We start from the raw sequence: 25,889 nt of genomic DNA on the forward strand, positions 1-25,889 counted from the left end.
ATCAAAATTTTGCAATAAAAAATTTATAAAAATGAATATTACGTTCAAAATATCCTGAAACTATACTTAAGAAAAAGAAATATTGCAATCTTTCTATATTAGTAAATCATTTTGAAAAGTTAAATTAACATTAATAATGTTTTAAAATGCAGTTAGAAACAGTTGTGTACTACAAATAATGCACACTATCAAGAAATCCATTCTGAAAGCATCTTCATAAACAATGCCAAATGAGAAAAAAGCTGATAACACACAGTTGCAGGATTTTCCAGTCATGTGCCTTTTTTCTGCTTCACAGCTTCCTCACAAATACACACACAACTTAATTTATAATTTTATTTAAATATAATTTTTCTGGTTTATTTATTTTACCTTAATAGAACCATAATTTATCCATGGTTTTTTATGGTTATTTTTTGTTGTTGAACTATCTGGAAATTCCCTTGCTCCTCCAACTGCGACACCAAATGTTATATGAAACTGTAAAAGAAATTACGAATAGCATTGTATTTTTAATTTAAATAAAAATAATCATAGATCCTGTACTGAATCTGTCTTTCTATATATCTGTGATTTACCATGTTCTATTTGAGAAACATAATTTTCATATTATCACTTTGTACAAAGTATGTCAGAAAAGTTCTCAAACTAAATTAAACAAAGATTAACGAATTTACTCACATCAGAACCCTATATATTGAACCCTTCTCTAGTTAGTTATACAATCGGTGGAGCCCGTCAAACGCTCTGAAGAAATCACTTTGTGGGATCGCCTTCAACTGCTTGGAGCAAGTCCGGTGAATAGGGCAAGTGGCATAAGACTGATTTGAGTTGTGGCGTAATAACCTGGTAAAACTATTGCCATGTGTGCCTGGGGCATTGTCATGCAAAAGAGTCCAGCTGCCCGGTTCCCGGTACTCGGGCCAGATTTGACGAATGCGACGGACGCATCAGGCATTTCATTACTTCCAAATAGAATTTAGAATTCATGATTTGACCAGTTGAGACAAATTTATAATGAATCTGGTCCTTTGAGTCGAAAAATGCAATCAACATTGCTTTTACTCTTGATTTTTGCTGCCTGACTTTCGCCAGTATTTGTGCTCCAGGTCTCAACCAAACAGCGGATTGACGCTGCTTGGTTATTACATTAACAATTACAATTCTCTGCAAAAAGTTCGAGTCGCTATCGGCAGTTTCAACGAAGTCTTGAGCGCAAGAAAGACTGACCTGTTTTTGTTTTTCGGTCAATAAGTGTGGAACGAAACGAAGCACACATTTCGGCGATTCATTTTTTCTGTTAGAATTGTACATACCGCGTCTTTACCGATGTTTAGCTCTTCTGTTATGGGCCGAAGGGTAAAATGAGGTTGTTCGAACAGGAGCGTACGCACTTTCGCAACGTTTTCGTCGTGAACAGCTGTTGACGGCCTCCCGCTTCGTCATCCAACGACTCTCTATAGTCTTTAAACTGCTTCCTTCACGTGTATGTTGTAGTACGAGACGCGGTTTCATCATTTTCTATATCATAGAATAAGTTTCAACGAAAGATTTTTGATGTCGAACAAAATTTTATCTCTCATCTCTGTACCATGTCGCGAGCTTGCCGTACGCGGACGAATGTAACTCGAGATTGGTGTGACGAAACGTGTTGAATTTTGAACACTCACTCGTCAGACATCGTACTACATAGTTCCTTAGTTGTCTGAGAGATGCCTCTATTTGTATCGACTACTGAAGTTTAGTTCGGAAACTTTTTCAGACCTACTGTGTACAAATTACCTTTGGAGGCCTTTGTCATTAGTTGACTGAAAATTGAAACGTTGTACCATGTGTTATACAAAGTTTTTGTAGTTTCTCTGTGAAGCATATGACGATATTTCATTTACTCAAGTAACGAAGAAATTGTTTTATTCCTCAATATAATACTGAAATTTGTAATAAGAAAGTTGGCAAAAAGTGAGGTTTAAACATAATCGAAGTTAAAGGGAGAACTTCCTTTTTTGAAAAGTGAACTGTATATAAGTATTTTGAATAAAGCAAGTTGGTTTTGATTTGTGTCAGTTCTTATTGGTATATCGTTGTTGTATGTTCTTGTAAATATACAATATAAATATTTGTAGAAAAACATATTTATTTTATGTGAACTTAAAATGTGGCTCTGTGGATGCCCACAAAGATTTATTTTATTCTTTATTCGTCGTTGCAAAACTACGAAGGATATTTCTAAAGACCGCTAGGAAACTTCTCTCCTTAAGATTGTCGAACCTCTGTTGTTCATTGCCACACTTGTAATGTACACAGTGCGTTGTCTGTAAGTTGTCGCGTTGTAGTATCTGTTATTACGTGTGAGTTGTTACATTATAAAATGAATAGCAAAGTCGATGTTGCCGCTGACTGTTAAGTACGCTGTTTAAACTATACGTTTTTTAAACTTTCAAAACAATAAGTCGGCTGAAATTCATAGGCAGTTGGTTGCTGTGTACGGTGATAATGTAATGAATGAGAGAATCGTCCGAAAATGGTGTGAAAGGTTTAGAAATAACTGAATTAATGTGGACGATGAAGAATGTTGGGGGAGGCTCTCGATAATCACCGAGGACTTGTTGAAATGCTTCGATGATGAAATCAGAAAAGATAGTTGCTCAACGATTTCCAACATGGCCCTTCTTTTTCCTGATGTTTCAAGAGCTGTTATCGGTCGCATTGTTCATGACCATTCAGACTTCAGAAAGGTCCTTGCACGTCTTAACGGAACGTCAACAAAAAATCGGAATGGGATCTGCTTTGGAGAACATTTGGACGGAAAATTTATTTTCACCCACCATATAGCCTGGGCTTAGCTCCTTCTGATTACCGTTTGTTTGGGAAAATTAAACAATTTTTGAGTGGTAAGCAATTCGCTGGTGACAAATTTAATGCTGTTAGAGGCTAAATCGAATGGCAGCAGAAGAATACGACAAGAGTATATTGAAGCTGGTGTATCGTTATGATAAATGTCTTATTTCATATGGTGATTATGTAGAGAAGTAGTATAAGTGATGTAGTTTCAGAGAAAATATGAAGTTTTCAGAATAATTTTTATTTTTACAATGAAACGGTTTGAACTTTAGAGATAAACTCTTGTATTGGGTATTATATTAAGGTATAGTTGCACATTATATTCATAAAATTAATCTCTTTGCTAACCTTATAAATAAAAACAGCAAAAATAAAGTAAATATAACAACAGACAGAAGGAGAAGAATATGGTTTTGTTACTAAACTTACATCTTTATCAAATGGAGAAAGATAAGATGCATCTGGCCATGTTGAATCGATTTCATCTTTACTGAATTGAAGGTAGTTGTATATTGGTTGCTGAAAGGTAATATTTGTATTTATTTCCTTAATTATGGCCCCATCAACAATAAATGAAATGCTTTCTGGAAAAAAGTTCAATATTAATAAAATAAAGTATTCTACCCATACGTAGTAATTTTTTTTACACTTCTTAAAGGTTTTCTTTTACAATATTATTATACGATTTCTATAAGTTTTAGAATTATCAGCTATATTTAAAAAAAATTATAAACAGAAAATGAAAAACTATTTATAAGAATTAATAAGTAGATGCCGTTCTCCATGGATGGTTGGTAGTGTTTCAACCTGCTAACCAGAGGTCCAAGGTTCAAATCCCAGTCAGGCATGGCATTTTTCATACGCTACAAAAATTTTCATTTCTTATTCCCACAGCATAGGCTTTGACATTATGTGGTGAGTTTCAGTTGTTGAATGATCATAACTGAATAATTACTTTGATATTAAGACATTGTTGAGTAATAATGAATAACAAAAAACCACATCCAGTAGCCATTTTGGACTTACAATTATTGGAAATTTTTTTGATACTTTTCAAATAAACATTTTTTACATTGCCTAAATTTTGTTTAACATGAAATATATTCCTATGACAGTTTCCCTGGGTAAAAACAATAACGTAAAGATGAGCAGACTGATGGTTTGACAATACCTGGAACATATTACATAGTAGCATTATAAAAACCTGAAGGATATTTAATAAGATAAATTACAAATAGTCTTTGTTACATTTAATAAACAAGTTCCTGTACATCATTAAAAACACGTGTTTTGGACATTTATTAATGGCTAATGGCTGTAGTAGTTACGCATAAGACTAAAATAAATTTATAATCATTTCTAACATATTTGAAAGTCTGTAGTACTTCTATTTTTCTTGATATAAATTTTTATTTTATTCTGTTCTATATAAAAAGCATAATAGTCATTCTAAATGGGAAGTTATTTAAATTGTACTTGCATAACTTTTAATTATGATATGGTATAAACTAAAACAATGAGAAAGTATGGAGTCAAAAAATATTTTTTGTTTTTAACTGATTAGGAACTATCAAAAAAATGAAAAAAAAGGTAATAATTTCTGTTTGTGCATGCATGTGTGTCACACGGCATCTGGTTGATAACCAAGGATTGACTGGATCAAAATTCTTCAAATTTGATATGGTAACTTGTAAAATGGTTTCAATGGAATGGGGGGGAGGGGGGATTAAGAGTTTTTTTGAAGGAGTTAACAGTGTTGCAAAGTTTTCAGTCTGCAGTCAGATTTAGTTTTATTAAGCATACACAACTTCAAATATTACAATTTTTTGTGGGTGCTTTGTTTTCATTTATTTATATATATATAAATATATATATTTTTTTATTATCAGTAGTTATTTCCTTTTATTTAAATTTTGTTTTTATAGTTATTTGCCTTCACTAATTCTCTTCTATCTACTGTTGCCATCAAAATATTTGACTGATTTTATATTCTTGGTTTTAATTTATAGAATATTTATACTTCATTTTTCTATATAAATATATTTTTAGGTAACAATGTATATTATGTATAGATTTTACTGATGTATGTATTTAAAAAAAAAATGTTTTGTGAGATAAATTAAATTATTTTAATTTAATGAAACCAAACTTAGTTTTGTTTTTTCTATTACTGAGACCAATAAATTAAATCACTCCTTTTCATAATATATATTTGAAATATATATCTAAAGCTGTTGTTTTAGACTGAAACATATATAATGAAAACAAGAGAATTCTGTATATTTGGATTGAATACATCAAAGCATCAGTCTGTTAGGATACATATTTTGTTAAGTTTTTTATTCTACTTTTACAATGTATATATTTGAAATAGTTTATGTAGGTCTTAAAATATGTTTTTATTTATAATTTTCATCCAAGACCAAGAGAAGATTTGAAGGAAGAAACAGATAAAAGTTTTCAGAGTACAATTTTAATCAACTACATGTATGGGAACTGTATTTCCATGAAAGGTATTTTGAACTTTCTCCCATAGAAATAATGGACTAAATTATGGTACAGCTGGGTTAAAAGTTATTTAAAAATTTTTGTTATAAAGTCGTAAATAATACATGGAGGGCTAAACTAGATATTAGAGAAACAGGTTATACCTGCGGATTAACATACAATAATAGTAATTACCACGAGGTATAACAGTTTATCCAAGCCTTTTTTTTCTGTGTATAAGTTAATTTGATTTTATAGGAATTTTAAGCAACTATTCAATTGTGTCTAATATTTATATCAACCGTCTTGACTCTTATTTCGTTAACAGTTATATCTTTTATATTCTGAAGTTGTGAATTAAGTATCGTCTGATTAAATATTAAATGATGTACCTGGTTTCCAGATTAAGGTGAAATTATGAAAATCATTGTGCCAATCATTCGATACAGAATGTGTACTGAAGTCTTTTTTTATGTTATAATCTACACCCATTACAATCCCAGCTCTTAACTTCTTTGAACTGATATTTTCTCCACTATCAGTTGTCAGCTGTTTATTTCCATTACTTTTTATTATCACCATTCTACCAGAATTAAACATCTGTCCGTATTCTTTATATTTTGGTTCTAGATAAATTTCTGTTGGCAGAAATTAAAAGTTTAAATAATGAAATTATCAGTAAATAAACAAATTTATTCAATTAAATTTTAATAAAAATTTTTATTTTCTATTACATCATAATTGTACGCTAGTGCTATAAATTTCTAGGCTTTTGTTTTACAAATTTGTTTGTCTTAAATTCTTAACTTTGTTTTCTATAAGAAAAAAGGTGCATGTAATTTTACTGGAAAAGTTGAGAAATATTACTGAACTTCCTTAGCATTGCATGTAAAAGTTAAATTTTATTCATGATAAGTTATTGCAACATAACAAAATAATTATTGTCCTTGTGTCTGCTTTTTTGTAATAGAAAGAACAAAAATATTTTAGAATATTTAAACCGATAAAAAGTTATAAATGTAGGTACACATTCAGTTACAGGTTACATTGCCTTAAAATATAATGAAAAATATTCCAAATGATATTTTGGACTGTAGGGTAAATGAGTTATTTAAAATGAGATGTCTTTTACTCTTATGTTGAAATTAAATACCTGATGGTATTAAGGAAATTTTTTTTTCAATTTTGCAGGTAAAAATTGTATATGAGAGCTAGTAGTAATATAATTTATAGAACAAGGATAAGGGTGTGTTATCCCTAAACATCTAGTGATGGTTGAAAACTTGCTTATTTTTTTTATAAAACCTCATTAAGAGAAAAATAAGGAAATCTGTTTCACATTGATAAGTTAAAAAATTGATGTGAATATCATTTTTAAGTTTAGGGTGTTTTTAATGAAATTAGTTCAATCAAGCAGTGAAAACAACATAAGCTGTTTTAAGCTCTCAGTTGTATCAAGTGACCCAATTGAATCGAAAATTAAAGCGTTGTTCATAGACCATGGGTCTATGAACAACGGATAAAAAATGTAATTTTTCATTGGTCAAAATATAACAAAAATCTGTTTTACAACCTTTAGCGGTCATGAAGTCTAATATTTGTTATAAAATAATAAAAAAAAAAGTTTGAAACATAGTTGTTGAGTAATATATATTTTTAATTTATAAAGATTATTGTTATTAATTAATAAAGAATTTATGAAAATTCTTTTAATTATGATCATTCTCTTTCGTGTAGTTTTCAAAGTTGTTTCAAATTAAAGGTCGATATTTATAGAAAATTATGCAAAAGAAGATTATATAGCTTTTAAACTTATAAGTTTATAGATTATAAACTTTTGCCGTGTAATAAATTTCATAATGTTATTTGGAAAATGTTTATTTTATTTAGTATTTTTTATTACTTATTGCATTTTAAAATTTTATGCACTTTTTCATTACACAGCTACTGATTCATATTATTTTTATGTTTGAAATTATATGAACCATTTTGGATTGGAAAAGCAAAGGTGTGCACAAAATATCTTTAAGTTATGCTACAAGTTAAAGTCAATAATTGCATATTATAAAACTGTACTAAATAGTTATAATCTATACTAATAGTTATAAACTGTATTGTATGGCTATTTGAAATGTTACAACCGTAAGATTTTTAACGCTAATTAAAATATTATATACACAAAGTTTAATCACTGCCGTCTAGTTTAGCCTTGCCTAGTCTCATGTAAACTTTACTTAAAAGAGTTCCTTCATGATTTTGTAAACCAAAATTGGTCATTAAGCATGTTTATTCACGTGCTCTTCTTTTAGTTTGTCTACTCATTACTAATTCTGTATTATTTAATTTTAAACTATCTACAACTTTTAATAATAACCGTAAACAAAAGTGTCAAATTACCTTCCATACTAAATCTAACCAAAATAGAAACATTTGAGAGATCTTCCTATACTTTCTTCTCAAAAAACATTCATTATATATCAGGTAGGCTACCATGAGATGTGCATGCAATCCTCAGGTTGTTACTCTGTACAGGCTGTGAGTATCCATTCTGATTTCATCTGTTCTAAATCTGTATCCAAGTGCCATCTCTATGCGGCAATTGTAGTTATATCTATACCAACATAAAAATTGTCCTTTTCGTTGTTATTTCTACTTGTGTTAGTGTGTTCACAGTGATTTTTCTGTTCATTTCTTTTTACATTTATGATTCTAACAGTTAGTTTTAGTGAATATAGTTTATATACAATCTTTTTGCAATAATTATTTAAATGAGCATTGTTAAGTATCCTACAATTTCAGATTATTGGAATACTACTGTTCTGTATAGGAATGTTCTTGTGTCATCTGTAATGAGCAGAAATCACTTTCAATTACTTTTATGATTTATACATTTTGCGGTCAATGCATGTACACATGACAGATTGTACAAATAAAAGACTTAGTGAATTAAGATGCAACAAAGATCTGATAAGACATACACACTTGGGAGGCTGATTGTCGTTGAAGAATCCATGATCCTATTTTAAGGAAGACCGGTTTTCAGACAATATTTGCCAATCAAAATTTACAAATACGGAGTAAAATTATTCAAACTATGCAACACAGGATTACTTTGCAAGTGTTAATTTTTGCAGGAAAGCCAACTGAAAATACAAATGAAGGTCTGGCAAAAAGAGTTGTTCTTGAACTTGCCAAAAAATATTTGAATGATGGTAGAGTGATGTGAAAAATTTACATGTTTATCTTGCTTCTCTAAACATACTCAAAAGTTAATTAAAAAGTAAAGACAACTGTGGAAATTAAGTCATAATCAAAAATTATTGAAATAGATCGTAAGGGAAGATCACCTGCAATAAATGAGGCTTATGAAGAAAATGTTTTTCCTTTTAGGCCATGAGAATCACAGGTGATTCTCACCCCTTTCTTAATCCTTGATAATTGATAAATTTTTTCTGATAGATTCTCAATATATGATAGTTAATTGAAAATATTTTGTGTTTTTATCTTGCGGCCCATGAGGAGAGCATTTCCTTAAACAGTGCGGTTCCTGAAGAGAGCATTTCCTTAAACATTGCAGCAGCCACCCTGATATGTCATGTAGATTTGTTTCAATACATGTATGCTTTTTAAATACCATTAATTTTACTTACTAACAAGTATAATATTAAAAATAGGGGTTATTATTATTATTGTTGCAGAGTTGTAAAAATACATAAATTATACACTTTTGTAATATTAATTTCCAGCTGAAAAAATTTTAGTGTTACATCTCTGTAATGAATTAGCATATTAAATTATCTTTTTATTAACAGCATTAATTTATAAACATAATATATGCACAGCGTACATGCTTTTAATGCTGGTTTTTGTTAAAATTCTTTGATGTGCTTGACTGGTTTTTGTTGCACTTTTTGATGGGCTGTGATTCCCTTTCCATCTAGCTATTCTTCTTCATATACTTACTTTGGCAATACAATCCACTCTGACTTGGGAACCCATAAATGTGATCCCTTACAAACAATTTTTTGTGATCTCTAAACAATTGTTATGGAAATGATGTTACGTTTTAAACTGTATTGTACTTATTAAATTAATATTCTGTTTGAAACTTTTGTGTGAATTTATTTCATTATTGCTTTTCCATTAAAAGTTCTCTTTTACCTGTTCTGAAGTATTTAATAAATTAACATTTAATTTTAATGTATATGTATGTGTTATGTTTTTACCCCCTCTTGCCGGTGAGTGCTGAAACCTAGCGGTGGCTAGGGTGCCCACAGCATAGTATGGTCACCAGACCAACACACCACTCTACGTCACTAGCTGCTCCCTCGAGCACTGTATATAGCATCTTATACCAGTGTACATTCATACCTGACCCAAGGCAGTCGTGTCCGGATGGACTCTCTCAATTCTTGTTCAGATGATCATTACTTTAAGTTTTATTTTGCTTATGTTTGCTATCTTTAATGTTAAGTTATAAGATACAAGTGTTATGTTACAGAATTATTTTAAACCGCCAAGATGGCTTACAATTAAACAATCCTTCAGTAATCAACAAGGTGTTGCCTTAATTCATCACCAATGAACACATACAATCTACCCTCGCTCTAAAATCTATCACAACGCTGTTGACCGCGGGCATCCCGTCGACATCGCAACAGTATGTATATCAACATTAAAAAATGTAATGATTTTCTAAAACAGAATTGAATACAAACGTGGTACGATCCAGTCTCCTTGAGGAAGTTTTGCTCGAATTTCTATAATACCATACTTGAAAGAAATCTTTGAAGTAATCTGTGCTGAGAACACTGGAGGAAGTATGTTGTAAGATTCTGCAGTCCTTTTACATTCTGTTGATCCATAATAACCAGTGCATCTGTGCATAAATAAATAAAATATTTTATTATTTATTTTCTTGCAATGTTTTATCTTTTGTAGATGCAAATTGTAAATGATTGTATAAAATTACATTGCAATAGCAGGCAATCAGCACTTGTAAAGTACATCATTTAGACTGTGATATTTTCACCTAAGTCCTTTAAATAATTGTTAATTTAACTATTAATTGTATGAACAGCAGATCTCACTCACTTTGTCGCAAACAATTTATTCAACATTAGAAGAAAAAGTATTTATTTGTTAACTTTTTTATCATGTTGCAAAAAGTATACTATAAAAATAAGTGAAACTCATTCCTTTTCCAACTTCTTTTTGTACAGCTGTAAACCAAATGAATTAATTAAAAAAATAAATAAATTTATAATTATACTTTACTTGTTACCATGATTTTGACACCTGATCAAAAAAGCAACAGTGCTTTGTTGAATTTTTACAAAATATTATTTTCCTAGAGTAAAATTATCTAAGCATCCATTTATGTTATAATATACTTTATAACAGCAATTCATACACATGTTTTTTCAATGTAAAATAATTCAATGACCTCAAATTTTCTGGCAAGTGAGTCTATGAAAACAGTTCATATAGAAACAAATTATATTGTAAACAGTTCCTTAGTGTTTCTTTAGTAATTTATTTTTCGTTAACTAATTTGATTATAATTTTTTGAATAAAATACATAGATGAAATAATGTAAATAAAAGAGACTAACTTTTTTAAATTTAGGGATCCAGAAACAACTTCATGGTCATTCATTAATGTTGGTCTTATATACAACTTTCCATCAGAAAAATAGAAGTTCTCTTTCTTATTATTATACACAACAAATTCTTCATCCTATAAGAAAATAAAACAAAGTAACTTTGTAATGTTAAACCAGTCACCTAACCACAATACCGAGTAAAGGTTTTTAATCAAAACACAGAGGATATACAAAAAAGAAAAACATTTTATTTTGGTTAGTATAGGATCATTTCAGGAATATATATCATTCATGTGAATGAATCCTGTTAAACACCATGGAAAAATATTGACAATGAAAAATTTAAAAGAATATGAAATAATAATAAATACAAAATAAATAATATTTGAAAAAGTCATAATGAAATAATTTGATCACATATTTGTTTGTATCTTTAATTTAATGTAGATGCAGAACATTTTTTTACTAGTGTTGTTTAAAATCTTATATCACTGTTAGAGTTAAAGAAATGTCATTAATTATATTTCAAATAATTTAGTGGGAATCTCTTTTAGAAGATCCTTTAGTAAAGTATTAGCATACTGCTGGCAATTAGTAAAGATGTTTACAATGTCGTGCTCAATCTCAAAAAAAAAAAACTGAAACCATTATCTATGATTAAATTTTTATGATTTAACAGAGTGAGTTAAATCATATAATAATAATTGTCATTTGACTGTACAGTCATACTTGGGCTTAATTTTTACCTACCAATTAAAAACAATTGAAACAGTGCTCTAATTTTGGTTAGGAATAAAATGTGATTGTTAATATACCTACCTCCTGGCTTGATATTTTTATTGTATTTCTCCATTTCTGATTATCAAATTTATTGAAATTATCTTCAAGTAGTGTTTTTCCAATACACGTTGTCTTGCTGCTTACATATATGTGATTATCTGTTAAATAAAGGTCAATTGGAACATCCACATCTGTGTTATAATTAAGCACTTGACGACCTGGGTATGCTGATAAATCAACCACTGGATCTTTTGTTGATCTCAGTTCTACAAACACAACACGAAATATGACATAACGTATAACAAAATAATATGACATGTAATAATTTAAGAAAGACAGGGATTTAATAATTAAAAAAAAAATTCATGATTACTTGTTTTTTGTTAAAAGTAAGTAATAAACTGCACTAACCCATTAATGTCTAGGGGTGCCAAATGACACCCGCAATTCTATGTTCTCTATGAGCCTTAATTTCTGAAGTGCTGTTAGTAAAATACGATTTTAATGCTTTGTAAGGTTATTAACAGAGGGTTCAATATGTACTATTTTGACCGCCACTTAGTGTGACTGTATGTTTCATTTTGGTGACATCAAGGTAAGTAATGAAAAATTTCTTTGCCACTTCTTATAATTTTTTTCTGCCAAATGTCTTATTACCTTGTTTGGTGATCCTAAAGTCATGATATTTTAGTTTTTCAATCCAGTAGTTATTTTATTAACTGTGACTAAACATAGCAGGTGCTAAGTGCCTATGCTGCTAATTTAACCATTGTTGATTTTGTTATTTTTGTGTTTTTTTAAATTTTTATTTTAGATATATTTTTCAATTGTCATAGGTGATAATAATAATTAAATACATAGCTACTAGGTTAACATAGCTATTATGTGCAATATACACGAAGAAAAATACTAAGTGATACACCTTGTAAAGTGAATTTTCAAATATTTTTACCATAATGTCACCATTTAAAAATATCTGGGAAAATATTTCCTATATTATTTACAAAATAACTATTGAAAATATAGATATGATTGAGCAATAGGAGGCAGTAAATAAAGATGGGTTAATAAGAAAGAGAAACTTAATTGTATATGGGCCTGGTCAAAACATTGTAGGTATAGTCAATACATTGTAGGTATAGAGGAGTGGTGTATATTGAAGGGGATAACTTAAATATGTATAAATTCAAAATAAAATATTTTACAGCATTAGTCTCATTATTTAATAGTCACAACTCAATATAACGGAATCATTGTTTAGTAGTAGAATGAGTTTCCAAAAAGAACAAAAATAGGGTTTTTTTGCCCAAACCCCTGTAATACATCCTTCTGGTATTTTTCACTGCTAAAATTTTTTTTTTCTTAGAAGGGATTATGATACGTCAAGATATGCAAAAATCCAAATATACAAAATTTGGCCCAATTACATACTTTCCTTAATACTTTGTAGCTATGGAATGCAACTTTATATCTAGGAAAGTAAAAATTATAATGTTTTTACAAAGACTCAATTCCTGCTAATCCTTTCTTCTAAAATCCTTGGAAATTGTGAAAATTAAAAAATAAGTTCAATTTAATTTACTTATAAATTTGTGAAGTATGTTTGTTTTATGCTCATCAACTACCAAACTTTGAAAATTGTTTTTATAAATTTATTCTAAAATTTGGATGTTGGAATTTGTTAAGCCAAGAATTTTTTTCTATAATTCTATTGAAATGTAATTTTATCTGTCTGGATACATAAACTACAAGTACAAAATAAGTTATTAATTTTATTCAAAGTAGGTTTGCAACAATTATTTCATTCGGTCCCATATCAAAAACAGTATATGCAGACTGCAAACATAATTTATTACATAACAAAATGTAGTAATGATTAACCTAAATAAAAAAACAATAGAGGGTCAAAATTCCTTTAATATAAACTAATGTAAGATATATACTGTAATATTTTAGAAACCAAAATTAACTAAATGTTTCATATTTCATACAACATTGCAGGTTAGGAAAAGTGTCTTGTAATATTACTCTTCTGTAAAGTAATCGTTCTGTAAAGTTTGGTGAAGGTAGATAATGAAGTATAATTTTTTTAAATATTTTTATTCATATACAAATGAAACTAAATCAGTAGCTCAGCTGACTACTTGGTAGAGCAATTGACCTGACATGCTGAATATGACTAGTTCAATTTCTTTTACATTTGCATTAGCTTGTTTCATCACTCACAGTTATCTGATTTTATTTGTTAATTTTAATATATAATAATACAAATTTGTATAATGAGAATGGTAGGAGGGATGAAACTATGGTAAAGAAATTTCAAACTTCGTGGAATTGAATGTGAGATTAGCACCCTGGGTATATATATTTAATATATATCTAGAAACTACTAGCACTCTAATTATTTTATAAATATTGAATCTTTGGCATAAATTACCTGTAGTTTGTAAATAAGTCCTTTATTTTTGGTTAAATCCAGTGAACCATTGAACTTTGATCACTAAATTCAACTAATAGCAACACTGAGTCTGGACTAAAGTCACTAGTTTGTTATCTGGCTTAAATTTTTTTTCTGAACAAATAATGTAGATGTTAGTATAGTTGAATTTAAAATTTTGCATCAGCTCTTTCATTTAGTTTTTTTGGAGCTGCCTAAAAATACTCCAAAAATAACTAATGATAGAATATTTCATATATTTAAGAAGAGAGTTTTTTTAGATTTTAAACATATTTCATCATGCCTACAAATAGAATAAAATTTTAAATCAAACATAGAATTTAAAAATTAAACATTAAGCAACAATATGAATATATGTATAAGTAAATACAAATATCCAGGATTCTTATTCACAAGGAAAAATAAAAGGAAATAATCAAAACTCCTGCGTAAAATGGTAAACTGCATTTCTTATAACCTGACAATTCCATTACTTCCAACATCTCAGAGTAGCATTCTGGAAATAAAAGTCTGAAGCAAGGTTAAATGCTAATGACCAAAACCATGTTTTGGTTCCCAACTGGTTCTCATAAACAGTTGAATATGATAAGTGCACTTAATTACATGCTGTTGCCATTTTTTAGTGATTTATGACTACTGGAATCTATTAATGCCACTTAGTTTTATTACTATGGTAAGAGGATTTTAAACAAAACAGCGTTAAGTAAAATGGATGAATAAAATATTAAAACTATGCAAATACTTTATTGTACAAGTGAGCTTGTAGTCTACAGTAAGGTGCTGTAATATAAAAATAATTTTGAACTGATTATTATATTTACTTATATAAGTAAAACATAATATACAACATATCTATAAAAACTTACTTGCAATAAATCCACAAAGTAATACTTTGACACCAGTGTTACATCTGTTTTCAGTATCACCAACTAGAAAGGTATAAAATAGTAAATTAGTTTTGCAATCTTTATACATGTTGCAATTTATACATTAAAGTTTTTGAGTAAAATAAGGTAAGTAAAATGATTTTAAATCTTTAAAATCTTAAAAACTTTAAATCTTATTTAAAATTTTTAAAACTTTTGTGTCTGAGATTTTAAATCTCCAACACAAAAGTTGGGTAGAACTATGAATGTTTGAAAGAACTACTTTCAATAAACTGAAAAAATCCTGCCTGTTACTTTTTCATCCTTAGATTTCTTATTTCTGAAAGAAATTTCATTTATGTCTTTTTAAAAAAGAGGCTATCACTCATTGTGCCTATACGAATGAAAAAAAACTGTCCCTATCTGAATGAATACATAAAAGTATTAAGTGAAAGATTTTTAACTTGTTGGTTTATTGATTAAAATAATTTCAAATAAATGATATTTTTTAAGTAAAATTAAAATTAGAGCTTTAAAGATTAGAAGAAAAATAAAATAATTTTTTTTTCTGTGAAGAAAAAACTTCAACAATTTCAATATATTAATTTTAATTCAATTTAATTTCTTATACTTCTTAAGAATCAGGAAATATCTGTTTTGTAGTCTAACAGATAATTTTTCTAATAAAATCAGTAAGTTTTATAAACAAACAATGAAACAATCACTGACAAAAGTATACAAAAGCAAAATTAAAAATGTAATATTACCAGTGATATGACTAACATGTACTCTAAAGGGGCAGTCTAACCAATTTACTTATGTAAATTTTAATCTATTAACAATTAAATAAAAAAATATAATGTTTATGAGATCATGGAAAGTCATATATCATTCTTCTTTATTAATTCATAATTGTTGTAAAGACAAAGAATGAAGAATGTCACTTGTAAAAGAAGATGCACAAATTGTGGTAGCAAAACTTGTCAAAGTACTGTAAGATTCATGTGAATTCAAATCAAGCTACATTCAATAAAAGTAAGCAGATGGAATATAACCAATTGGAAAAAGAAAACATTTGTGGAAAATCTTTTAAAGATACAAACTAGGTTAGGTGATGATTTTCTAAGACACTTAGGTTTTGCAAATTTGGAGACAAGAGGTATATTTAAGGGATGAGTAAAAACTGATGGGAACAGCAGGGGTTGCAACGTACAGAACAGATAACTGAGGCTATGTGAAGGTTAAAACATTAGTACATAATACAAAATAGCATCAAAGGGTTAATCCATTTGAAGTGTCTCAAAAAAACATAAGCTGATTGCTTTACCAATTAAAAAAAAAAAAAAAATTGTTTCCTACATGTTTCAGGACCTTAAAACTATTTTTTTTTAAATCTTTTATTTAAAGAGTTTAGCTGTGGTGGCCATTTTTGTTACGGTACCAGGGTTTACATAAAAAATTATAACTACAAAACTATTGGTCCTGGAAGGATGACACAAAAGGAATTTAATCATCTTTTCACAAGGTAAAAGATTGGTGCAGTAGTTTATTTACCTATTTCTCTTCATTCTATGAGAAAATTACGAATAAAGTTAAACATGAATTTGAATTATCACAGTTTGAATTATTTTTTTATATTTAGGTATATGTTAGTAGTTTTACCATAAATAATTTAACTCATTTAATATGTTGAGGTTAAAACATTAGTACAGAATAGAAAATAGAATCACATTAGTTAGATAAGATCAGAACATTGCCTAATAATAATAACAATAGCGATAGCAATAGTGATAATGATGAACTGTATAATACTAATGGGGTAGGTATTATAGTGTTTTCAGTATTAGGCCTACTTACGTGCATTGAAACATGCTGTCATTACATTCACCTGTTCATCAATTTTTTCTAATCTTGCTGAAATTAAATAATTCCAAAGAGTTGATAAACGTTGTTTTTGTAAGCAATTATTTTTTAACTGTAAAAGAAAGTAACGTAAATCATTCACTAAAACATTGTAAACAAATTTATATTTTATACCATTTTTAAAAATTTTCCAAAAAACGCATATTTCATAAATATTTAGAATTTTTAATAACTCACTTTTAAATCTAAAGAAATTGTTCTTCCGTATTTTCTTTTCAAAGTTCCTTTTTCAATAATTTATTGGTGAGTTTATTGATTATAAGATAAGAAAGAAAATCCTCTGGTTTGTAATCAGATAATATATGCTACCTGTAATTGTTTTTTTATAAATGAATGTTAAATAATATATTATATTATGTAACATTGTTTATCTTGTAGACGATATTCCAGTTAGCCTGGGTATAAGTACAAATCAGTAGTGTCTTATCTTGGTATAGGTATCCTTGAGAAAAATTCTCATATATCAGAATTTATCCAGGGTATCTTTTAAGAGAGGCATTAAGGTCAATCCAGGATTATTAATTTTTAATAAATGCAGAGCAGACATTATGATAGTAAAAAATTCTTTCTTTTTTTATGTAACCTTGTTCTAAATTTATACCAGCGTTTCACTAGTGCCTGGATACCCGCAGTATAGGAAGATTTGTCATTACGTCGAAATCAAGATAGCACTGACTGCTTCACCTAATCATTGCTGTTGAAATGCCTCTCAGGAACAATTCCAAGAGCCCAAACAGGTGAAAATGTATGAGAATAAGGTCCGGACTGTATGGGGGATTTGGCAATAACTCCCAGCCAAGATCTTGTAGTGTGCATGTCGTGCAGTGAGCTGTATATCGTTGTGGATTGTCCTGCAGAAATAGAACGCCTTTAATACTTGCACCAGGCTGCTTTTTTTTGTTTGAGAGCATTGCGCATATGCTGAAGAATTTTGTGGTAGTACTTACTGTTAATATTGACTCCACAGGGTCAAAAATTGATGTGAATTAAGCCATTTTCCTCCCAAAAAACTGAGGCCATTACTTTGGTGGCTTCAAACCATCTTTACCGAGATCGTCACTCACTGATATATGGTCTTCTTTTAAATGTTTGCACCACTCAAATGTTTTACTGTGACTAAGAATCTCATCACTGTACTGTGCAAGGAGTTATAAATAATTCTCACTGCATTTTATGACTTCATTCACAAGAAATTTCATTACAATACACTGTTCCACATATCCATTCATTTCATTGGAAGCCATGCTCTTTACAATGATGTTGTTGAACATTGCTTCATGCCAGCATGCCATCCGATAGTAGCTGATACTTGTACCTTGTGTGTCCAACCAACAGAATGTGCAGGAATCTCCATTTACTCTCTAGACAAACTTAAGTCCCAGATTGATGTGAATGTCCCTAGTATATTGTGGAATATATATTGAATGTATGGAATGTTGTGAATGTCGACAGACATATCTGCTACATCATGTGTAAATATCAGATAAAGTGATTGCTAAAATTGCTAATCGCAACAAAACATTACAGGTTTAGATAAAAGAATAAACTGAGTTTGCCATATAACTGATCAGAAATATAGATTTACTGTACTATTTAAATGAAAGTAGTGTCCAATAACAAACTGCCCTCGTTCCATTATTCTGTTATTAACTCGCTGGTTCAAACACTAATAAATAGAAACATTGTTCAATTTATATTTAAGTATGATCTTTAATGTTTATATGAATGATATATTGATTTTATGAGAGTGTACATGATTGTATGAGAACTAAAATTAAATTGAACAATACAATAATTAATAGTAATATTCTAGATATCAGTTGGTGAATTAGGGCTACTGAATACAACAATTTTATATACTTTTACATTTACAAGAAAAAGAGACAGTAAGTTTCTTCATTTATAATTAATGAAAAGGAGAGAATACATGAATTTAACAGGTAGCTTGTATTGTTTTATAGTTACAGATGAAGTTTAGTGATTTTTGTATTGTTTTTTTTTTTCAAATAACTATCTCTGAAATAAATCTAATTCATTTTAGCATCAGAAAAATACATTATTATTAAATTAAAACTGTATCTCCTACTCACGCAATATTGACTTAAACTGATAATACTGACATTAATTTCATCTTAACAATATATTTAAAAATAAGTAATTTTTGAATACTTACAACTCCCATCATTTGGTAAAAACATGCTACTTTACACTGAAAAAAAAATCAACAATACCATAATTATTAACTACTGACTTTTGTATATTATCCTTTAAGGAAAAGGTTACCCTTAATTAGAATGGTTACACTTCTCATTCCAGCGTTTTTTCAATCATTACGACTAAATTAATTTTGATATTTTAAAAATGTTTACATATTAATAAGTTATAAGCGTTTCTTATAGTTCAATATAAAAACTTATTTTTTTAGTACGTGTTTAGTAAGTGTTCCAAATTCAATATTAGACAAAAAAAACTGTACTGAAAAACATCAGCAGTTTAATGATTTTTTTTTCATTATATTTGTTTATTTATTTTATTTGCTAACTTAGAAGCTTACTCAATTACATTACCTATCCAACTATTTTAATTATAAAAATGAATTTTCAAATGCAAAATATCTAGCCTGACCAAGATTTGAACTCGCAACCTTCTATTGAAAAGGCACACATACTATCACTCTACCATGGATATTGGTAGAGTTATACTGCCAATAATTTAATAATGAATTTATTATGTATTCCAGTGTCCAGATTGTGTTGTAAAAATGTAAAAATATATGTGTTGTAAAAATATATTTTTACTAAAAGGTATTAACACTATTTCTTGTACTAATTCTGCAAGTAGTTTAAGTTCACAGTATCCTTTAGTTAATGATATTTTTTTCTTAGTCATAACTAATTCATTTATAAAGAAAATACCAACCATGAAGTCTACAAAAGATATATATGCGTAATAGTTATGGTATGGGTAAAATAAACTTATAGACTATCACTGAAGAAAGTACTTAAGCTTAAAAAAACTGATTGTAGAAATGAAAATAAGCAACTGCCCTATGTCACTTTTACTTTTCTGTTTAGAAAGTGCTATAGCTCTAGAAGGGAAATTATTTTACTTTGTCCAATTTGGGCATACGTGGTTTTCATCAGATCTTGACATTTTGACACCTAAGAAACCCAAAAGACCGGGTAGAAATTTTCCAGTTATTAATGTTCGTATGTACGTCTGCGTGTTCAGTTTTGGTCTCTAAATCACCTTATATCTCCAGAACTACTGGACCGATTTTGACCAAATATGGTTAGATGACTTTTATATATCGGACATTGTTGCCATTTAATTTTCAACATAAAAGGTCAAGGGGGTGAGGCTGTGGAGCAGAGGTGGCCAACACGAGGCCCGCCGGGAGTCATGTTGCGACCCGCGGAGCTGGGTCAAATGAACATAAATATTATCCCGCATTTTCGGGAAAATTTATAGGTTTTAGCTATTTCAAATATGCCGCTATTTGACACCCAAGGTTACTTAGTTTTATTTCCGACGCTAGGTGTTGATAAAATTTAATATGAGTTCAACTTCTGATACATATGTTACGTGATCTTCGGCGGGTAATGGAATAAGTTGGTACAAAATACAGTCTTTCTTAATTATTTTTTAGTATTACCCGTGATGTTTTATTTTTTTCAGTTAAAACGAAGACCTACCATGGCCTCAACTAATAAAGACGTTAGGCCAAAGTAGAGATGAATTACAGAAGAATTACGTTTTCAAGAGAAGTAGACTAAACTATTTTTTCGTGGAAATTAAAACAAAGCCCATATGCTTGCTATGCAACGAATATGTTTCTGTTTTGAAAGGCATAACTTCAAACAACAGTAAGAGACTAAACATGCGAATACGATTAATAATTACAAAGGGCAATTTCTACAAGACCAAGTAAATGACTTAAAAAAAAATTCAGAACAGCAAAAGATATTTTAGAGTGGGTTCAGAGTCAACATGCTATCTAAAAGCTAGTTATGCTTAGGTATGATGCTAGTAAAAAAATCGAAGCCGTATTCAGATGGTGAAATAATTAAGAAGTGTTTGGAGAGCGTCGTTGAAATTCTGTCTCCAGAAAAAAAGGATTTCTCAAAAATAAGTGTTTCGTCAGACTATTACTAGTCGTGTGGACGACATTGGAAAACATATTGAAGATAATTTGAAAAGTGGAGCAACCGAGTTTATATTTTATGCTCTAGCATAGGATGAAAGCACAGATATGGCAGACCAACTAGCAATTTTTATCAGGGGTACTGAGTCCATTTTAAAATGACAACAACTTATCGGGCTTAACAACGGATGGTGCTCTAGCAATTGTTGGGAAACACGAAGGTTTAGTAAATTTAATAGAAAATGAGGCCTCGAAATTCGATAATACCTCAATGCTAAATTTTCATTGCATTATTCACCAGGAGAATTTATGTTCCAAGTCCCTCAACATGAAAGTGGTTGTCAAAATAGTGAACTTCATTAAGTGGAACTGGTTGAATCACCGTCAGTTCCAAGAATTTCTAAAATCTTTGGACTCAGATTACGATGACGTTACATTTTATGCAGAAGTAAGATGGCTGACTCGTGCCAAAATGTTAATAAGAGTGTTTGATTTACAGCAAGAAATAAAATCATTCTTTGCAAGCAAGTCAAAAAGTATCCCAGAGTTTGAAGACAAACAGTGGGTTTGCGACTTTACATTTCTGGTCGATATAACTGGCTACCTAATTGACGTTAATACTCGTCTACAAGGGAAAAATCAATTAATAAGATGTATGATCATGTTTCTGCATTTCAAATTAAACTTGGCCTTTGGGAACAGGAGAAAAACTTTACTCACTTTCTTACATTGTCATTGAAACCAGACGTCACACAGGAGGCGGTGGATAAATACGCTTCTTTGATCTCCGACCTCAATTTAAAAACCGATTTCAGGAATTTAAAAAAACATGTGTGTTTTTGTGCATTTGCAACCCCATTCGCGGTAGACGTGAATTTATTACCAAGAAAATTTCAAATGGAACATTGTGAAATGTGTTGTGATACACAGTTAAAGGAGAAATTTCATCAAGTTGGTTTGGAAGAGTTCTATAAAACGTATTTGGACAAGGATAAATATCCTGCGTGTTAAAAACATGTTCTGTCGATGGTTTCGCTATTTGGAAAAACTTATGCGTGTGAACTGCTTTTTACTCGCATGAAGCACATCAAATCACAAATGAGAACACGAATTAGTAATGTTCATTTGGAAAACTGTTTGCGTCTAGCGATAACATCAATCCAGATTAATTTTGATGCACTTAGTTTTGCAAAACAAAGTCAGACTTCTCACTTATAAAATATTTTTAAATTATCTAATAATTATGTTTGATCTCAGTTACGTTTATTTTCTTCAAAAAAATGAATTACTTATTTCTTGTTTTCTTTTACATTAGACCAGGCAAGCGTTTGACCATGATCTCTGAAATTTGGCCCACCTGCTGAAACGTTTGGACACCCCTGCTGTGGAGCAGGGTCACCCTCAGTATCTCGAGAATTCTCCTAATTAAGGTGATATTTTTCTTAGGAACAGCTTTTAACAATTAAAAAATAACAATGTTTGAAAAAAAAATTTGCAAAATCGTACCCCTTCTCCAGAAAATGCTGTTGTAGTTGCCGGCTAAGTTGTGATGTCACAGGTGAGCGGTAGAATTAAACAAATTAATAATATTTAAAGTGTAAAAAGTAACTCAATTGGGCTGGGTCTCAAACTCTATAAACTGGTGTGTTAAGCCTCGCAACTGCACCAGTCTGCCGACCATACAAGCAAAATTCGTTCAATGTAAGTTGTGAAATTACTTTAGTTTAGTTAGTGCCGACCGTCGCCGCTAGTACCGCCACACCTGCGCGAATTAAATACGGTATGCGCGCGCGCTTTAGTTAGAATCATTGAATTAAATAAACGAAAAAATATTATATTTTAAAAAAAATGATAAAATTTTAAATTAAGTTTGTTGTATGTGTATGTAAGCCGCATCAGAAACAATCCACAGTTGTAGGACTTTCCCGGAACGCGGCCTTAGCCACATAAAGGGAAAGTCCTATAATTGTCAGGTTTTTGTTTTTAATCTTGCCTATCTTATGTTTTCTGAACAGAAATTTAATTCAAAAATGTTTTGAATATCTTATAATATTTGGTATGTACATTTACGCCAGAATACATATTATTTTGTTGTTTTTTGTTACATTCTTTAATAGGTGAAAAACATTATGGTGATTTACATTTTCAAATTTCAAAATGGTAGCCATTTAATTTCTAAATTGTTAATATCACTGTAATTATGTTTTGTAACATTGCTCTTTTAAATCATAATATTAAATATTTGATTGAATGAATTTCGTATTTAATTTCATTGAATTATATAATTTCCTATCTAGTCAGGTTTATCTGTTTGCATGACTACAACTACTTCGTGTTACACTGAGTAAAACGCATTTAAGGAGATATGGAAGATGGTTTAAAGTAAAATTTTTCATTCAAAGATTACATTAAGTAGTAAGACTTTATTTTATTTAAATATAAACTTTATATTATGTGCTGAAATCTATAAACAAGATAGTTAATTAATATATTCAACATGAACCTAACTCCGGAGCTATGTTGAGGCTAATGGGAATGACAGATTTATTTTCAGATCTTATTGTTTCTCTTCTTTCCTAAATTTTATGATGAGAATAATCAGTTAAACTTAATTACTAAACTTCTTTTTGATAGCACCTTATAATAAAACACTATAATTTATTGTTGTAGTAGAATAAATTAATATTTTATTCTGATCAACACATTATAAAAAATTATCTTTATATAAGGTTATGTTAGGAATGGGTAAGTATGCTACTCCATAACCCACCGGGTTGGTCTAGTGGTTAACGCGTCTTCCCAAATCAGCTGATTTGGAAGCCGAGAGTTACAGCGTTCAAGTCCTAGTAAAGCCAGCTATTTTTACACGGACTTGAATACTAGATCGTGGATACCGGTGTTCTTTGGTGGTTGGGTTTCAATTAACCACACATCTCAGGTACGGTCGAACTGAGAATGTACAAGACTACACTTCATTCACACTCATACATACCATCCTCATTCATCCTCTGAAGTATTATCTAAACGGTAGTTACCGGAGGCTAAACAGAAAAAAAAAGAAGAAAAGTATGCTACTCCATAAATAAAAAAGATACTGCCTTAGTATTTGACTGGACGGATGAGCAGTAGTAAAACGTTGATCAGGGAGCACCACAAAATACTTGTACACAACTATTATAAGATAAAGAATAGGTGTGATTAAATTTCATATTAATAATTTAACATATAACCCGCAAATATTGTCAATATCCATGGTAAAGTAGTAGTTGGCCTCTCATCCTGGGGTCTTGGATTCGAATCCTAGAGGACATGGAATTTTTCATTTGCTACACATTTCAATTTTTTTGTATATTTCCATGTACAAGCTTTCTCGTAAGCTTATGTAGTGAATTAATTATAAGTCAAAAAGAATAAATAATGTTAAGGTAAATATATGAAGACAATAAATATAATAATAATTGTAAAATAATTCACTATTCAGAAGGTCTTAATGAAAATTATTTGAGCACACATTTATATACATGCTGAATGATATTTTTATTCACTATTCAACAATAGAGTAATATTTTCTCTGTAAAAGAAAATCTTTTAGTTGTATTATAAATAAATCGACGGGAAGATTTTTTAAATAATTCAGTAATTTATAAAAAATGGCATCAGAATTGTAATAAGTTCCTTTCTCATAAACCGAATATTTTGCTGAAGTACCCAAACATTCTCTAGTTTGATAGAGATGGATAGTTACTTTTTTTTTTTAAAACTTGATTACTCTTTTTAGCAAAAATTGCAAATTCATAAATATAAATACAAAAATAAGTTAATATTTACATTAATTTCCTAAAAATCCGTTAACATTATTTATACTGATAGGTGTCATACAATGATCTATCTGCATATGTTATGCGGCGTTGCGTCATAAATTTGATTTACCCAGAAACATCCGTGATATCTTGTATAATAATAACGAAATTTTGAACCGTATGTTTCTTTTGCGTAGTACCAGGTTACTGCAAAAAATTTAATATTATCATATATATTTTTATGCTAGAAGAGTTTTTGATCATTTTTAACCTTTACTTTCAATTTTTATTTTTTTTTAGTTCTACGTCTTTAATTTTATTATCCGAGAAGGGAGCCTTTTGCACAACCTATCGGAATTAGATAAGTTTTATATAGTTTCTTTATTCTATTATTTTAACTTCTATATTTTAAAGACACCGTCTGCGATGTTAGTTTTGAGTTTTATTTCACCTTTTTGACTTTTGTCTTATTTCATCTTTTGTTTTTTATTATATGATTTATATTAATTTTACACCTTATAAGTTTTATTATTTTAGATTTATTTTACCCTTTTATTTAAAAAAATTCCGGGCGATGATAACGCACAGGCGTTTTTTGCCCCCAAACAAAAAACAAAAAAAAAAAAAAACAATGCTCTAACACCACATTTTTTTATCTTGAAAACTTTTTGATGAGTAGTGTAAAAATGCCGGTTCTGGGACAAGCGTCATCAATGACGTCATCACCCCCCTCTGACGTCATCACCCCCCTCTGACGTCATCAAAAAAAGTCAAAGGTCAAAAAAAAATTATCACGTGACTATCATGCAGTGATCACGTGATCCAAAAAAAATCACCTGTCTATCACGTGACTATCATGCAGTGATCACGTGATCCAAAAAAAATCACGTGACTATCATGCAGTGATCACGTGATCCAAAAAAAATCACGTGACTATCATGCAGTGATCACGTGATCCAAAAAAATCACGTGACTATCACGCAGT

The 25,889-nt window shown here is 29.6% G+C and overlaps 2 protein-coding genes across 8 annotated transcripts in view; one reads left to right on the forward strand and one right to left on the reverse strand.

Annotated features, from left to right (window-relative positions):
• LOC142331664 (regulator of nonsense transcripts 2-like) overlaps positions 1–10,134 on the forward strand; it is a 90,782-nt gene extending 80,648 nt beyond the window's left edge. The window contains exon 23 of one of the 4 annotated variants that reach the window (XM_075377686.1): positions 9,830–10,128. In XM_075377686.1, coding sequence (XP_075233801.1) covers positions 9,830–9,913 — 84 coding nt within the window. In that variant the 3' untranslated portion in view covers positions 9,914–10,128. Of the gene's footprint in view, positions 1–9,829 lie in introns of all 4 variants that reach the window. The other 3 variants (XM_075377689.1, XM_075377685.1, XM_075377688.1) reach the window with 3 other exon arrangements.
• The window catches only part of LOC142331665 (beta-1,3-glucan-binding protein-like), a 52,079-nt gene that overhangs the window by 3,297 nt on the left and 22,893 nt on the right, over positions 1–25,889 (reverse strand). For 3 of the 4 annotated variants that reach the window (XM_075377693.1, XM_075377691.1, XM_075377692.1), the window contains 9 exons: positions 19,134–19,169; positions 16,895–17,012; positions 15,038–15,100; positions 11,753–11,979; positions 10,943–11,067; positions 10,047–10,207; positions 5,721–5,966; positions 3,271–3,425; positions 373–480 (listed from right to left, as the gene is read on the reverse strand). In XM_075377693.1, coding sequence (XP_075233808.1) covers positions 373–480; positions 3,271–3,425; positions 5,721–5,966; positions 10,047–10,207; positions 10,943–11,067; positions 11,753–11,979; positions 15,038–15,100; positions 16,895–17,012; positions 19,134–19,145 — 1,215 coding nt within the window. In that variant the 5' untranslated portion in view covers positions 19,146–19,169. The remainder of the gene's footprint in view (positions 1–372; positions 481–3,270; positions 3,426–5,720; positions 5,967–10,046; positions 10,208–10,942; positions 11,068–11,752; positions 11,980–15,037; positions 15,101–16,894; positions 17,013–19,133; positions 19,170–25,889) is intronic. The other variant, XM_075377695.1, reaches the window with a different exon arrangement.

This window comes from Lycorma delicatula, chromosome 10, assembly GCF_047948215.1.
Source record: "Lycorma delicatula isolate Av1 chromosome 10, ASM4794821v1, whole genome shotgun sequence".
NCBI classification, from domain to species: Eukaryota; Metazoa; Arthropoda; class Insecta; order Hemiptera; family Fulgoridae; genus Lycorma; species Lycorma delicatula.